We start from the raw sequence: 17,818 nt of genomic DNA, 5'->3' as shown, positions 1-17,818 counted from the left end.
CATCAGTCGTACTCGTTACTACTCAATACGGCCTCAGAGCAGACCATCATCATGGCTGCGTCTGTGCCAAGATAATACAGATACAATTGACTGCCATACTTTTTGAACAGGTTATATAAACTGGCCAATAATATCATTATTAGACGAGCTGCTAACACCTTGTCTTTTCTCTTTATAAAGACCGGATACTACAGGTAAGAGTGCTGGATCTCGGGTGAAAAAAAGTGACTTAACTTGGGACTTGACTTGACTTGCCCGAGAAAAAAATGACTCGAGACTTGCTTGAGACTTGGACCAAATGACTCGAGACTTGCTTGGGACCTGAGCAAAGATGACTTGGTCACAACACTGGTAACAGAGACGAAATAGCGTCAGTGTAAACAGTGCAGACAGTAGGCCCGTTTTACGCCGCCCTTGCTTGGCCCAATGTGAAATAGCATCATAACGGCGGAGCTTCACTACGGTGCTGAGGCAGAACACTGATGGAAAGAGGGCTAACGATTCAGGTGAGCCGCTCAGTGCAGAGCTCCAACAGTTAAACTTTCCATACACAGCTCCCAGGTGTGTGTGATTGTGTGTGTTTGTGTGTGTGTAAGCGCTCCCTCAGGATGTCAGTGTAAATGAATAGCGTGTCCTCAGTCAACCTCCTCTTAATAAGTCTGTTACTGTAGGGGCCGCTTTGATACGTGGAGATGAAAAGCTGTTGAGATGCATGAAGAAGTGACTAATAAAGTCAGAGCTGCAGGTGCACGGAGAGACCTGCAAATATATTGATCTGACAACGTTGATTAAGCTGCCGTCGACTCTTTCGGGTTCAAATCAGATTAAACTGCACATTTTTTTTCTGCTGAAGCAACCAGAGGAAAAATGTATAACTTCTGTTCTTCAGTTTTGTGTATTCACCGTCAGTCTGCTGTCTCTGACTGATGGTGCCGCGGACCCACTGCAGGAAACACAGCCTCAGATCCCAGCCTTGTTATCTTTCCTTCAGCTCTACTAATATGCACACATTATGTTGTTGAGCTGCCAAAACATAAGTGCGCTTCTCAGGACAGTTTGCAGGATGTTAAGTGTGTGTTCATTATTCTTTAACAGCCAAACTTAGTCTCTAAATGTTTCTCTCCTTTCTGTAAGAACAATGATGAACTTTAAATGTGAAAATCACCTTCAGGCTCAAAACTTTATTACTTATTCTGATAACGTTCTCTTTGTGTTCTTTGTTAAAAGTCTCCTTTTCATACATTTATTTATTCAATCGATGAGCTCGCTTCAGGATGCTGCCACAGTTTTGTAGAATGCATTAAAAATTAATGATTTTTTATTTTTGTTTTCTTGGTTATTTTCTGTGTTTAAAACTCTCTTTGAAGGCTTTTTACTCTCAGTGTTGCCATTACATGTTTCTGACCTCCCACAGTCCAAAGACGTCGTTAGGTTCATTGCTAAATCTAAATCGCCCGTAGGTGTGAGTGTGAGCGTGAAAGGTTGTCTGTCTCTGTGTGTCAGCCCTGTGATTGACAGGTGACTTGTCCAGGTGTAACCCCGCCTCTCGCCCAATGACAGCTGGGTTGGGCTCCAGCTCACAGCGACAGAGAGATAAGCGGTACAGATAATGGATGTCTGCGATTCTCTGAGTAGAATAAACATTTACTTGATGTTAAGCTGCACTTTGAGGTCGTGTATCAGTTTCTATTTCTGGTCTGACCTTCAAGGTGAAAGCAGGAGGTCACAGCAACAATGGAGGAAATGTTCTTATTAAAACTAGAGATTGTTCACATCTGCCTCTTCAGACTTTACAGACGGCAGTGCGCCAAGCCTCAGGACACAGAAAGACGTTTCAAGGGAGGCAGCACATCAACATGAGCGACAGCTGTTTCAGAAACAGGATTTTCCAGGTTCAAAGCAGAATATACTGTCGTTTCCTTCTGATCAGACATGAGAGAAACTTTTCTGCCCTTTGACAAAATAAAAGATAGTCGTGTTTCCCTCCTCACCTGGGCTTCGTTGTCTTTGAGCAGCCGCTTGGTTCGAGCCCCGCCGGGATCGTCCGTCACGTTGAGGATCACCTCGCTCTTCTTCTCCCAGCCGATGAACGAACCGTCCGTCATGCCCTCCACCATGGCCAGGAAGTCCTCGTAGCCATGGTGACGGGTGGTCACCACGGAGAAGGCGGTCCAGTCGTACTCTTCAAGCACCTCGAAGATGACCTCGAGCTGCAGCGACGTGGAGCAGGTGAACTGGAGGTAGATGGAGCCGCTTTCCTGAGAAAAGAGGGAACACATTCAGGCATCCAGGAGGGAAGATACTGCCCTCCAATATTAATTATATATTTCAGCTTATGAAATATAAACCACAGGAAAGGCTGATAACAAACCCCGTTATCACTTCTGACTGCTGAAGCTTGTTGCTGTGTTCGACCTAGTTTTAGCTGCTGCATCCCGAGACTTCAGCCTTTTCTTCTGTGGGTTTAAATCATTACCGAAAGCTGGAGCTATAAAAACAATGCTCACGTTATAATAAACCACCGTTTAAGTTAGAAACAAAGCTGAGATTACTTTAGGACGTGACGCAAGCCGGAGTCTCCAGCATGAAAGTCAGACACACCATGTTTGTCTGTGAGCTCAGAAACAGGTGGAGCAGCGAGTCGGGACTGATAAAGAGACCGACACACAGCTGTCACTTCAACCTGTCTGTATCAAAGCCATGATATCAACTGAAGTAAACTTCTCTGCAGTGATGAACCTGATGTGAAACAGTCCAAGGAGCCACGTCAACAACTCACAAAGCAGCGGACGTCATCATGAAGATGGCCTCTTTCTGATCAGGATCACAGAACCAGTTACTTTATTAATCCCCGGGGGGACGTTACAGTTCCTCTGAGAGAAAGCTTAGAGAATTAAATGGCATAAAATATAAGTAAGAAAAATGTCCAATATGTGCGTTATATATACAATAAGATTAGAGATAAAGATTAAAGTACATATTGTCCAAACACAGACTGCTTTGTCGAGCGGGGAAACCAAAGAATCTACTGAGCTCATTTGGTGTCTGAGAACATTTTAAGCAACTTTTATTAAGCTCTTATTTAACTTTTTCTTTTATCTGTTGTCTGTGAAGGACAAAAAGGGTCTAAATGATATCGTCAAAGTTTGCTGCGAGATTATTGGAGCCCAACAAGACGACCTTTGCTCCATTTGGAGGAAGCAAGAAAGCAGAAGGAACAATCTGTCAACCTGACCGTATCCTACTCAAGGATTTCCCACTTCTGTCCTCAGGCAGGCGATGTTACGTGCCGGCACGGAAAACGAACAGATATGCAAACTCTGTCATTCCTTCTGCCATCGAGCTACTAAACAGATTGAAGGCAAAATCCGACTGGGAAACAGTCCTGTTCCTGCTGCTCTTATCACTGACATTTTGCTGTTGTTGATACCTGACTGTGACGTCAGCCTGTGCACTTCATCTGTTCCATCTATTTATTCTTCTGTTATTCTTTTTATGAATGGGTAAGATTGTAAAAAGTTTTTGTCAACATATTGCACACTCATCCAGCTTAGAGTTCAGTTCAGTGCACAGTTTAAAATAGGTGTCTGTGTGTTATTAATATGTCTCACAGACATTCATAAACCGCATAACCGTGAGCTCACGAGTCAAACACACAGACTCAAAGTAATGGTAATAAAAAAAGAGGTTGAACTTTGAATACCAAGCAGTCTGAAACCTCTCATGCCAGCGTCGCCGCAAAGCTTTAAACCACATAAAGGTATATCAACAAACCACAGCTCAGGTACAAACCGCTCTAGCTTTGTAGCAGGGAGTCTCCACAGATCGTTACATCCATGAGTTGCCTTGAAGATGAAAAACCCATAAACGTGAAAATAAGTTTCTCGCCTCGAGCTTTACTTTGCGGTGACGTGGCACACTGAACATGCCCTGTGCTGTTTCTCAGGCTGGCCCCCGCCACAGGTTCCTGCTCAGCCCGCTGACTTTACATCACAGTGACACAATGCTACAGTTTCATGTCCAACGCGACGTGCATCTGAGAGTTCATACAACACGAGCAGCGATCAAACAGGAGGGAACGAAGTCAGTAAGAGACAACAAACAGCTTCAGGTGCGATCTGACACTGGAGCTGATGCACAGGGTGTATAGAAGCAACAACAACAGCATCGATGTCATCATCATCAAAACCATAAAGGTCAGAGGTGTTCATAAAGAGCTGCGCCTTTAGCTGCTTCTTAAAGGTGAAAGGGACCCTGCGGACCGAATGGAGGTCGGTAGCTCGTTCCACCACAGGGGGGCGACAGAGGAGACGAGTCTAGTTAGCGACTTAGCAAACAGCTGTTGTGATACCGTGCGCTGCATGCGTAGGTATACCCGTCCGTTGAGCAGAGTGAGGCATAGTGCCGAGGGAAAGGGCTGTCTGACGTCAATGTGAAGTGGTGACTAAAAACTGAAGCGTACACTGAAATGTTTGTTTATATGTTGGACTCTTTTAAGTGGCTAAAGTACGTGGCACAAGTGACCCCGTCTGCAGCGGCGCTTCGCTTAGCTTCCATGTACAAACTCCAGCCAGCTTCTCCTAACAGGAGGCGTGCTGGCTGTTATCTGCTGTGGAGGTCTTCACGGGTCTACACGGGGACCCGGGACCTGAATTGTGGACAAAGACGAGAAGAAAGTAAGCGCAGTTAAGTGTAACACGTGTGTGGCTTCTAAACGAGCCGCGCATTTGTCATCCGTCTGCGTGACAGCAAGTGGACTTTTAATCTGAAATAACTTGTGGATTAGCATCGCTGTTTTTATCAACACGACATGAATAACAGGAAACCTGGATGTGTTTTTTCACTTCGGACCCCAGCTTTCAAATAATAGACAGGTCCAGTTCGTAATCTACTGTACGTTGGATAAGTACCTCACACAACCCCACTTCAAACAAACCGAACTATCCCTTTAAGGCAAAACAAAAAGTTTGTTTTTGTACTTTTTACTCTCTGGTCGACATGAGGGGCTAAAATAACCCTTTGACATGCTGAAATATGTTGTTTTTACAGACATGTTGTCATGACAACATGATGTGTTCTTTTTATGAATCTGAGAATGAATGATCCGTTGCCTCCAGGCTGAACGTGACCTTCATTTCTGAATCTTTAAATTCCTACTTCCACAGTTTCCTGCGTTAGCACTGCACAGCTTTAACTGCTTGTCCTGATGTCCTGGTGTCCTCATGACACTGTAGGTCACCCGGTTATTCTATCACAGAGTGAGTGCATCCGTATGGTCGCAGTACAAGCGAGCTCTCCTCCCGTGCAGCTCTTTTCTTTGCCTCGTGGCTGACTGGCTTCAGCGTTACTGAACACTCAAAGGACTAAGCGAGTCAGTCTGTCAGACAGTCCTTGGCTTCTGAACGAGGCTTTCAGTGTGAATGAAAGAAACAATGATGGCCTTCCTCTCTGCTGCTCCAGTCACATTTAATCTGGGCGGACGAGCCGCTCGCTGGCTGAAAGAGGAATTCATTCCTTTTGGCTTTTCTTCTATTGTTTCTCCTTAAAGGGACGGGGGGTAATCCATGTGGTCTGAGAGATGGAATGAGTTTTTTTGACATGCCCGATGTTTTCAGCAGAGTTGTTACCAGTTATTAAGGTCTGTGTGAGCGTAAAACACAGAGGCGGCGAGCATGTGTTTAAATTAATCATGAAAACTCTCCATCTTTGTGTCCATGGAGAGGATCAAAGATGAAACTTCAGGGGGTATCAGGCGGCCTCCTCCCGTCGACAGGGCTCACCTCAGGTTATGCAGCAGTGAAGTAGGTCAAAAATCAACCAGCAGCAGCCTGATTTATGATGTAAGCTTGTCTGCCTCTCTTAACCCAGCCTGTAGTGGGGGTGCAGGGAACGTGCTCGGAGTGAGTAGTGCTTCAGCCTGAGACATAAAACAAAACCTCCGAGCTGAAGCCGAATCCGCCGCTCGCACACTCGCGTCATGTGCAGCAGAGACCCTGAATGACTGACGCCGTGTCCCCAGTCACGCTTTTAGAAGCGCTGTTGACACAAGCTTGAGTGAGTCCTGGCCTGTTTCAGGAAACATTCATGACTCAGCGTCCCAGAGGCAATTAAGAAGTGATTAGAGTTCACTTATACAAATATTTCCAAATGCAGAGCTCCTCTGGAGGCCCGGACTCCCGCTTGTTGTGTTAAACCCCAAAGAGCGGGTCAGAGAGCCGTAGCTTTAACGCTAAGTGGTGTTTGATTCAAACACTGTGGAAAAGAGCGAACACACTTCAGATTCTGGCAATCTATACGTGCTAAATTATCTTCTAATTAGCTTGGCTGTGTTTAGTCGTTCAAACTAAGCTGTAACTTTTTATACGAGCCAGTGAGTTCTCCTTCCAAGAACACAACTGCTTTTATGAGTGAATGAAAAGAAATCTGTCTGCTGAATATTCTTCCCCCTTTTTTAAAGGCTTCTTAAAGCCGGCGAGCAGCTCATCCTGACGTCCAGGGATTAAATCAGCAGCAGAAATACCTGTTTCTGTCTGTCAGATCGTATCAGTTGCAACATCCAGACGTACCTGTGCCCTGAATTTTTTTCAGCCTTTATTTATAGGACGGCTGCAGAGAGACTGGAAATGTTTGGAGACGAGAGTGGGGGCCGGAGTCGAACCCGAAGCACTGTAGCCTCTATACACGGGGCGCCCGCTCGACCCACAGAGCTAAACCAGCGCTCCAGTGTCCTGAAAAATGCTAACCTCCAGCGCCCTTTGAAGACACTGTCTCGTAGCGTATTGTTCTTGAAGTCCGGTGATGTGGTAAGTAGTTAAGGGTCCTATGGATGCATCTGATACTATCCAATAGATGCTTTACTGGAGCATTTGTCCCAATCGCTCACAGTCGATGTGTGACGTGTTGAACAGAAAATAAAGTCTCAAAACAACTTTCAGTGCAACTTTTAAAAAAAAGCTGCTTTGAAATCAGGCATTTTTGAAATCCTGGAGGGACTGATTTCACAACACCAAATGTAAAATGTTTCACTGCATGTTTTATTAACAGGATGTTACATATCTAATATTGCTAACTTGACCACAGAGCCCTGCAGAACTGACACTACAGGGTTCTTAGATCGTCTGATGTTGAGGAATCGGGCCGCTGACCAAGTTGGGAGTGAGAAGGTGGAACAATAAACTCAGCTGCTTATTAGCGCTGTCAACGAATCTCCTAAATTCTAATATATAACCGAACTGTATCAAGAAACGGATCTTTAGTTATCGTTAAATATTTGATGTGAGAAAAATCAGCTACTGCGGCTCTCTTGGTTACGAAGCATCTCTGAATGCATCACATCACTGTTTATGTTCATTGTTAACTTTAGTCGGGCTGAGGCCGGATAATACAACAACCGTGCGGCGTGTTGTAATGATGGCGGAGAATTCAAATCCCAGCCCGACCGAGGAGAGAGAGAGATTCACCATCAGACAGACAGGTGAAGGTCTGTTGCCACATGCTTATGCTTAAATAAATATACCTGTCACAGCACAGCTCGCTCAGAGAGCTGAATGTTTGTTCTGCCCTAATTATTGTATTTGTTTATTCTGCAGGAGTAGGGAGCCTGTGTTGGTCTTTTAAAGGCATGTTCATGTTTAAATACATTTAACTTTGCATGTAAGTTTGTCTCTCGTTGTGTTGGTACGTCCTCTTGTTGACATACACAAAAATAGATATTTCAATATTTCGAACCTTTGTGTTTTTTTCTTAGTGCTCAAAAAAGACGTTTGATTATTCCCTCTAATACTTATTTGTTCAGATGCTGAGAGTTCAGTGAAGTTCAAGCATCAGTAAATCACAGATCTCTGCTTTTGGTCCGTCCAAAAAAACGACCTCTAAAACACCGTATGATCCGCAGTCCAGTGGACTACACGAACACTCGAGCAGCATGTGCGAGACATGACGAACCAGCAGAACATTCCTGCTGCTCATTAAAGAGAAGCTAATCTGATGCTGATGAGCTTACAGCAGCGGCGACAGAACGAGAGCAAACCTGACAGAAATTTAATTTTCCTCTTCTTCATTACTGAAGCGACGAGGTCTGTGCCGGCTCCGACTGTGAGGGGGAACTACGGGGTCCCACGCTGCTCTTAAAGCTGCTCTGCTGCTATACTGACGCTGTAATGTGGAAGGGGTTGCTCATAGTGACAGACCCAGGGAGACTCTGCAGCTCCCTCAACTCTACTTAGCATTTTCGAGGTTTTCACCACGTGGATTTTGGCGTCACGGCCACCAACTTTCCTGGCGAACTCAACAGACCTGTTTCCAGTTAAAACGCTCTCATTGTCCTGTTGTACACTTTGTACCAGCAGCAAACAGCAGGCAGACAAAGAAAGAGACTCCCACATGAACATGGTGGAGTGTTTACAATCTAAAGAGAGCTGAGAAGAGGCTTCACGCACCGACATAAGAGAGGAAATGCATGCCTAACTCCTAGGTGTAAAATAAAAAGCTGTCATGGAACGAATGCTGTTTAAAAACAAGGAACTGCCTCTTCACAAAGGTCAGGAGTTCACGAGGTAATTCCTCATTAATTCTTATAGTCTGTGTTTCATCAGTCACACACAGCCCTGGCTTTAGTCCAAATTAAATGAAAAGAATTGATGATGCAACGATAAGTAATTCATTTTACCTGTGGCTCTCTTCCCAGGCTGGCCCCGCCCCCTACGGCAACCACGGGAACCCCCGTCTGGGCGGAGACAAACTCCAGCATGGGGGCCAGAGGGGCTCTGTTCGGCGGCGGCGGTCTCTCCTCCTCAAACACCAAACCCTGGAAGGGAAACAGTAACACAGAGCACATCAGACGGAGGGCGTTACATCAGCCTCATTGAGACGCACTTTCACAAGCTTCTCCTCAGACCTTCATTCATCAAAGCGGCTGTTGCTTTTATTCTTATGCGCTCGAAGAATAAATTAAAGGCTCAACAAGTGAGCGAGATATATGAGAACAATGTGTACCTCCGCACGCCGCTCACAGCACTCCAGTCAAGACGTGTTTTCTTACCCTGCCAACAAATATCCCTCTGTTAAACATGCTGAATGTTTTCAATGAGTTTCAGAGGCTTTATGAGGCAATAAACAAGTGTTGGAGGCTTTTAAAAATCAGACTCCTGCGCCGCTCTGATTAGCAATCAATGTTGGCAGAGATAAAATCAGTCCCCGCAGTGGTCTGGCATCCTGTCAGGGGAGGAGAGTGTGTACCTGAGAGCTTAAGCTGCTTCAAACCACAGAAACAACAGATAAGCTCCTGCTTTATTGGCCACCTCGGCTCCTACACGGGCTCAGGCGTGTTAGCTGCATGCACGCCGCTCGCACGCCGGCTTCGAATGTTCTGCCTCTTTTCAAAGACATGACAGCAGCTGAAACGTATTCAGGATAAATGCATGAACTTTGCTGTTGCTCTCTGTAATCACACGACGAGGAGCGATAGTGATTTGAGGAAGGCTTGATGACTTGACGCTTGTTTTCTTGTAGCGATTCAGGGGAGCAAATTGAAGTTAAGTGCAGCTGACAGCTCAATTCTCAGGGGGAAGCATTTGATATGCAAATAAGCTGCAGACAGGACCTGGAAATAAGATCGCAAGCGTCGCTATCATACTTGATCTGAGACGTTCATAACGAGACCTCACTCTGCTCTGACATGAAAATAAAGCAGCTTGACACGGAGGAGATTAAATGTTGTATATATTTAAAACAATAAATGAATGAATGAATGAGTAAAGGAACCAAGCCTTTAGGATGTGGAGTGTTTCATTACCTCCGTCAGAACGATCGCAAGCAGCTCGGAGAGAGTTTGGTTGCAGACTCAGATTTGCTCCCATCCAGCAGTGTTTGACTGTGGATGAATGAGTGAGTGAATGAAGAGATGAACAAACCGCACAATGACAATGAGCATGAATGAGTGAAGGTACAGTTTGTATTTCTGTAAAACAGATCTTTAAGGGGTCGACATTGACCAACACCCTGATTCATGCAATGATTGGATCCTTGTGCAGAGGTGGTGGTCTGCAAACAAAACTAGTTTTTGAAGCATGCGATGGACTGAAGATATTAAAGTTAACTATCAAGCAATAAATAAAATCGACACCTTTTGCTATCTGGAAGCATTTGCCCATAAAGTTCTGTTACCTTGATTTTGTAACATCGACTATGTACTGTAAAATCCGGAATATAAATCGCACCGGAATATTTGGGGGTATCCCACACGTGAGAGGTTTTCTTGAACTATTTATGAATAAAAACGAGTATACAAATTATTTAAACTCTATTTGTTTGTTTGTGTTGGTACAGCCTACCATCTTTTTTCACCTGTCGAGTTATGAGGTAGTTGAGCTCAGCCGACGTTACTGTGATTGTTGTGATGGCGGCGGCTGCACTGGTGATCGCAACGGTGCACGTCTGTGACGAAGCTTTAGCTAGCTTATAGCGCCATCGTCTGGGTGAAATACCTTCACACAATAACATACCTCTCTGCATTTTATACAGGTATATCAGTCGCAGTGGTTTCGAGGACGCAGCCCACTTTTTAGTTGAAAAAAAGTATTAAAAGTCTGTCTTATAAACCAAATTTTAAAGTAGCTGTGTGACTATTAAATAACTTATAAAACAGTTTGGAATCAGACCCAAAAAATCTGCATGGTTATCTAGAGGGATCAATGAGGGAACACCCTTTTCCATGTTACTCTTCATTGTGTTATTTCTCTGTGGTTACATCTTGAGGAGGTCCCCATATCTTATGGTATGCTAATATATGCTACGTTATCTTGTTCTGTGCTATGCTATATTATTAAATGCTATCTGATGCTGTGTTATATAATGCTGTATTATGCTGCATCATATCAGGGTGCATTATGTTATAACATGTTTGTCAGCTGTGGTATTCTGTCCTGTTAGCTGTAGGGTTACGGTTGTTATGCTTTTTGATGTCATGTTATGTTATGAAGTGCTTTTCATATAAAATAAACGTAACTAAATGATACAATCTTGTAGATTTCAGATTTGTGCTCTTGAGCGCCCCCACTGGCCATGATCACTTATTACAGGAGCAAACTTCCCAATTTGACCAGACGTCTACTGCCGGCTCTCTTTGACACGGCTGTAACTCTTGATTTTCCTCGCTTTCCTTTTCAGACTGTTTGCTTCATCTGAGCGTCGAGTTTGTTTCTTCTTCTTTGGATTTTCACTTCTTGTTGAAGTTGTATCTGTAGTCATCCATCTTTTCTTTGTTTGTTCAGCCATAGTAGATTACTGTTTACTCACAACACTTGCAGAGAGCGATAAAGCAGCCGCTTAGCTCCGCCTACCCTCTCTGGCAGACCAACCACTGCTGGCTGATGGGAAACGCGTCACTAACCGGGCGCCGCTTGTGATTCTTTCTGTGAATGCTATGCGAGGATTGTGATACTCGTCATGAAGCATTTGTGAAATGGTTTTGGCTCTTTATAGCAAACACGAGGAGGCTCATGGGGGAGTCATGTACCAGGTGTGTCGTGTGTGTGTGACATGGTGTGTACCTGCAGTGGTGTGGTGGCCAGCAGCTCACACAGCTGCAGCAGCAGGCTGCCCGGGCTGCTCTCGTTCACAGCCAGGTAGATGACGTTGGCCTGACCCGATGGCGTCATCACCGTTTCCCCCACGAGTGCAGCCAGCGACAGGGACGACAAGGAGGAGGAGGAGGAAAACGAGGCCATCGCAGCCACTCCCTCTAACACAGCTGTATCCGTTACTCCCTTTCCTCCTCCCCCTCCTCCTCCTCCACCTCCACCTCCTCCTCCTCCTCCTACACCCGGACCTCCTCCACCCTGACCGTTTCCCGGCCCTTGCCCAGGCTCGCCGACCCCCGCACCTCCCACCACCGCCGTCTCCGGGAGCAGGGAGGAGCCCGAGTGGACCACAGCGATGTTGACCCCACCCGAGTCCCTCTCTCTCTCCCGGGGCCGGAGCAGCAGGGGGGGCGAGGGGCGCACAGGCCCCGTGCAGGCCAGTACAGCCAATAGCAGTGAGAGGGCGGGCCTTGGGGCCACCATGGGGTAAAGGGAGGGCCAGTGGCAGCTGTAGGATGGGGATTTGCAGGTGAGGTCAGGTGGGATTTAGGGATTTTGGGGTAGTGGGTGACGTCTGTGGGGGAGGAGGGAGGGAGGAGAGGGGCTCACAGTGCTTCACCTGATGAGGAGAGGAGACCCTGGAGAGGAGAGAGAGAGAGAGAGGAGAGGATGATTTAAAAACGGTGTCATATTTCTTCTCTAACCATAAGATGAGATTCAAACAGTCACTTCTTTTCATCGATTATGTACGTGCTGTTTTCTCCAGAGGATCAGGTGTTTTATGAGGCTGGAACGAAGCACAGTTCTCCGGTTTGCACTGTATATAAAGCACTCACACTGTACCTGCTGCTCCTGCTCACACACGCTGCAAGGTTGCAAAGTAAAGACGCTGCACATTACTAATAATTCAGTCCTGCTGACATTAAGGATTATATAAGAATAAAAGTTAATGTGATAAATCAAAATGAGGATCGTATCCAGGTAATAAAGTTAAAGTTAAATCTCAGACATTAGTTTTTAATCTTTGGCAGCAACATCTGTGAGTCTGTGGGTGGACCGGGTCCCTGAAGGAGAGCTCCTCCCTGTTTTCATCAGCGGTTCCAGACACCAATCTCAAACTGTCCGCTCCATCACTGCAGACGATAAAAGCTGCTAAGTGAAAAGAAAAGAGCGGCTGTGATTTAATCTGAGCCGTCTGCTCCCGTGTGTGTCTCTGCTGTCGCTTAACTTATGTGTGTTTGCTCCGACGGTATAACTCAGCTCTTCATTTTTAGGCTCTAACCTCGGAGTGAAGGAACTCTCTCTCCACACAGTTACATATTCTGTCCTCAGGACCTTGGAGAGAGAGCATCTGGTTACACTGTAACCTCAGTTCTCTGAGTGAAGACGCTGTCTCTCCACACAGTTACATATTCTGTCCTCAGGACCTTGGAGAGAGAGCATCTGGTTACACTGTAACCTCGGTTCTCTGAGTGAAGACGCTCTCTCTCCACACAGTTACATATTCTGTCCTCAGGACCTTGGAGAGAGAGCATCTGGTTACACTGTAACCTTGGTTCTCTGAGTGAACTATCTCTCCAGGGTTCCTGCATGTATGGAATATGAAAGTGAGGGGAGAGATAGCTTCTTCTTCTGCAGTGTTTCTGCAGCACATGCAGGTAATTAGGCTGTTAAGGTTAACACTTAGTATTATGGGTAACGTTTTGTATTGGCAGGTTAGAGTAGTGCAACAGTTAGGCTGTTACTTTGTTTCTTTCAGCTGATTTCAGCTGTAATGAGTCAGTGGGGGATCTGTTGGGTTAGGAACCATGTGTTGTTTTGTTCCTCGCCTCATGACTTCTTCTCTGTCGGTTATTTTGTGCTGAACTGTGGAACAGAAAGCTTGTAACTTTGTGCTTCTTTTGTCGGATCGTTAGAAAATAAACGCCTGACTTGTTGTTTCCTCATTATTAGAGAACTGCAGGGGTGTCGTTTTCCTGAAGAACCCTCAGCAGGATTTGAGCATTTTTGCACCACAGAATCAAAGTAGCATGTAGGGCAGATAAAAAGAATGTAGCAAAGTACTGTTTCTAATAGTGCGCCAGGTGAGTAAGAAATAGTGAGTTTAAAAAGTTAAATATACACAAAGCTAATCTGGTTGACCTTCGGGGGAGTGTGTGTGATGTTGGCCTGCTGGGAAGCTACTAAAGGACCAGAAAACCACAGCTGTGTCCTTTAGAGGCTGCATCCTTCGAAGGACGCATTTGAAGGCCTGTTGTGTCACAGCAGCGCGTCGGAATGCGTCCTCCTTCTTCCCGGGCCACGAAGGATCCATCGGTTGCATCCTTCGCTGCTCAACAAATCCTGAGGTTCATTGCGCGCCAATTCAAACAATACAGCAGACTCTTAAACGGCCGAGGAATACAGGAAGTTTTCAACTCAATCGAATAGCTAGAGATACAAATATTAAAACAACCGAAAGGAGCTACCTGTTGCTAGGCGACAAGAGCCGCGTTTGTTGACGCAAGGTTAAGGGCAGGAACAGCTGGTGACACAAACAGGAAACGGTCCGCAGAGCAGACCATCTCATCTCAGTTCGGCCTCAGCAACGACACAGGCTACGAAGGACTCATCCTCCGTAGAGCGCGTCCTCTGAAGGATGCATCATCTTGATTCAAACGGAAACATTAACGTCTCGTGTGTTCGACCTGTGCGGAATATCTAAATGTGCCTGCTCACACTTAGGCAACACATTTACAATATTTTTAACTATTTTAAATGCATGTGCTATTCTCTCTCATCCAATTTCCAGGTCAGCAGGAGTTAATAACAAACATGTCCAATGATAAACTGCATAAATATAAAGTTTCTGAATGACTATAACTGTGTAGTAACAGTGTGTGGTCTGGAATTCAGACCGTGTTTCTGGCTGAAGAAAATCAGTGGTAGGATAAAAAGAGCAGTATGCAGGTCAGGTCATTTCCTCAGAGACAGGAAGTTCAGAAGAGAGGGTTTTATTTCTAACAAATGTAGTATTTTCTCCACATTTCAGCGCAGGCTGGAGGTCTAAGTCGCAACATGCCAGCGCGTGGACGGCCCCAGAGGAACCGGCAGGAGCAGCACCACAGAGAATAAAACGGCGAATACAAGCGGAATAAAGAAACAGAAGAGACCTGCAGGTGACAAAAGCAGAGGAGATGAAGGAGAATGGATTTGATAGACGGGTACAGATTCAGCTGCAGTGGGAGAAAGGATGCAGGGTGTGTTTGTGAAGGGGAGCAAAAAGGTGCAGTATGAGACCTGCATGTATGAGAGGGAGCAGGGAGCGTGCAAGGAAGGTGTTCAGAGCGTGTGTGCAACAGAGAATGAACAATCTGAACAATGATGCTCGGCTGCATGCTACAGTATATAATGATTCCTGGTAATGGAAAGCAATCTGTGCACAATTTGACATAATGGCCCGGTCCCAATGTTCTGACTGAGCTTAGGATGCACGGAAAATGAAATACAATAAAGACATTTCAGCAACACTTTCTCTCCACAGCTGCCCTTCAGCGCGGCCGTTTCGCTTTATCTTCCACAAGAATCCTGCAGGGAAATTACGATTCGTATCTTTATATTTATAGCTATCGCTTTTTTTTAATGAAGAGGGAAGCGCACAGGCTTTAAAGTCATTGCAAACTATCGGCTAAGATACAGGTGTAGAATTTAAATGTTAAAGGCTCAAACTTTTTGTTTGGTTTAATACAAATCTTCTCTACAACACAGGAATCGGTAAATATCCACAGACCCAACAAAATGAGCCCATATGTGTCATCGGTTGAAGCGAATCACGACCCATATTGACATGCATGTTCAGGCCACGTCCTCTTATTTGTGTAGTATTTTGTATTTATTGATTTGATAGGGACAGTGCATATTAATAACATTTCTAAAGATATGCCAGAGTTAGCCAGGAGGCTAATTTTCATCTGTAGTCTCGAGGCAGGACATAGTTAAAAGCATGAAAATACAATCAACAGTAAAAGCAATGAAAACAGATACGAACGAAGCCTGCGCTACAAAAGAGCGCCTCAGGTTAAGAGTCTGGGGGTCATCCTCGACAGCACCTCATCATTCCAAGCTCACATCAGTAATGTCACTCGGTCTGCATGCCTCCACCTACGTAACATTAATCGCCTCCGCTCATCCCGCACACCCAACAGCACCTCCGTTCTCGTTCACACCCCGGTTACATCTCGCGTTGATTACTGCAAGTCTCCCTCTCAAGTCCCTCCATAAACTTCAGCTGGTCCAGAACTCTGCCGCTCGCATCATCACCAGAACCCCCTCTATCAATCACACCACTCCTGTCCTACAGCAGCTTCACTGACTCCCCGTCAAACACACCGCATCAATGTCAAGATTCTGCTCCTCACTGTGAAGGCCGTCCATAACCTCGCTGCTCTGTACCTCTCTGAACTCCTGCACATCAACACGCCCACCTGCACTCTCAGGTCTTCTTCCATTCACCTCGCTGCACCACTCGGCTGCCTGACCACCATGGGGTCTAGAGCCTTCAGCTGCTCCACCTCCCCCCCACCTCTGGAACTCCCTCCCACCCGACATCCGTAACATTGACTCTCTGTCAGTTTTTAAATCCCAGCTCAAAGCCTTTAACCCAGCATGCAGGGTTAAATACACAACCCAACTTCCTGGGTTAGAATGACCCAGCGTGTGTTCTGTCCTATATTTACTCTGGGTCGTTTTTAACCCAGCCATTTTTAGTGTGCATTGTGGGCTTAAACCATAACACTTATTGATAATGGGGACGGCTGTGGCTCAGCTGTCTTTCAATCGGAGGGTTGGTGGTTCGATCCCCAGCTCCCTCAGTTTACAAAGTGTGAGTGACACTGAGGCCCAAATTGCTCCGAGTGGCATAGCCTCAGTGTGTGAATGTGATGATTGATTGACAGTTGGACACTTCACGCAGCAGCCTCTGCCATCAGTGTGTGACTGGAGCTTTGAGTGGTCGTGAGACTAGAAAAGCAAAGTAGATACAATAAATAGAAATAAAATAGCTAAACAAGACAAAAGAGAGGAAATGAATCAAAAGGGAAATAAGAGCTGTAAAAGCAACAAAATAATGATAAAACAATAAAAGGACATAAAAGAACTAAAAGCAAATAAAAAGATGATAAAGAGAGAATAAAGTGAAATAAAAATTTTGAAATGGAAAAGCCAAAATCATCACCATCATTTCTACATAACGACAATGTCAGAGGGTACCAACCACATCACTAAGACCCTGAGAGGGCAACCTGACCGGGAACATACACCCGGAATCTGTATTAGCCTCGAGGGTTCACACGTCTGCGATCTGCCCGGCGCTCACACAAACACATGAGTGTTGGCCGTTTGGGGTTGAGTATCTATCTTTGGGGCACCGCCATGGAATTTTGTCGCGGGAATGTTGGGATTAAATGTTCCAGTAGTTGAATCACATTGTGTACAGTGGCTGATAAGGACACAGGCTGCACTACTTGTACGTCCTGCAGCAGCCCTTTCCTTTTCACTGGAGAACGTTAAAAGTTAGAGCAAATTAGATAGTTAGATTGGGAATATTAACATTCAACCTTAATCAAATGATCCATATCGATATTGTAAGGAGAAACAAAAGGAAAGATTGATGCCGCAGCAGAAAGACAGGGTTTGCATGAGCACGTTAGCATGTATAAGGCTATAAGGCCACAGTGTACACCTGCGTGGACATTGCTAGTCAGCTAATTGGAAAGAATGAATGGAAACAGCTAATGAAAGAACTACTGCTCTTCTCCCTTTGTGATCTAATCTTGTCAGCTGGTATTTAGCGTACTCATTGACACAATGTGGCTGAACTGAAACTACTTAATCCTGACACTTGCAATGCCAGCTTGAGGACTGCATAAAGACTTACTGAAGTTGTGTCACGTTGCGCATCGCAAGAGTCTCTTCTAACGAGCATCTTCGCACGATACAATATTTACACACACTCCGAACATAGCTGTCAAGTTTATTGCTGGATATTTTATCTGAACAGCTTTTTCATTAGCGGCCCCAAAGAAGCTCCTTGTCTCTGAATCTCTTATCTTGTCTCTTTTTTTTCCCCACTGTGCGAGGGCGTCGAGTTCACAAACCTTCTGCACAGACAGAAGCAACTCGACTTCAGCAGAAATTAATCAATGGACCAACAAAACAATGGCGAGCAGCAGAAGAAGAGAATCGTGGAACATCGACAGGAA

The 17,818-nt window shown here is 45.4% G+C and overlaps 1 protein-coding gene across 1 annotated transcript in view; it reads right to left on the bottom strand.

Moving 5' to 3' along the window:
• Positions 1–16,166, bottom strand: part of grin2da (glutamate receptor, ionotropic, N-methyl D-aspartate 2D, a) — a 144,002-nt gene extending 127,836 nt beyond the window's left edge. Inside the window, exons 1-5 of the mRNA XM_069681211.1 lie at positions 15,948–16,166; positions 12,189–12,217; positions 11,550–12,087; positions 8,669–8,806; positions 1,992–2,258 (exon numbers count right to left, since the gene is read on the bottom strand). Coding sequence (XP_069537312.1) covers positions 1,992–2,258; positions 8,669–8,806; positions 11,550–12,087; positions 12,189–12,217; positions 15,948–16,166 — 1,191 coding nt within the window. The remainder of the gene's footprint in view (positions 1–1,991; positions 2,259–8,668; positions 8,807–11,549; positions 12,088–12,188; positions 12,218–15,947) is intronic.
• Between the last annotated feature and the right edge of the window lie 1,652 nt (positions 16,167–17,818).

The sequence above is a fragment of the Semicossyphus pulcher genome, unplaced genomic scaffold (genome assembly GCF_022749685.1).
Source record: "Semicossyphus pulcher isolate SPU_LCO1_2020_fin unplaced genomic scaffold, fSemPul1.0.p SCAF_5, whole genome shotgun sequence".
In the NCBI taxonomy this organism is placed as follows: domain Eukaryota; kingdom Metazoa; phylum Chordata; class Actinopteri; order Labriformes; family Labridae; genus Semicossyphus; species Semicossyphus pulcher.
This window is presented reverse-complemented; position numbering and strand designations above follow the sequence as displayed.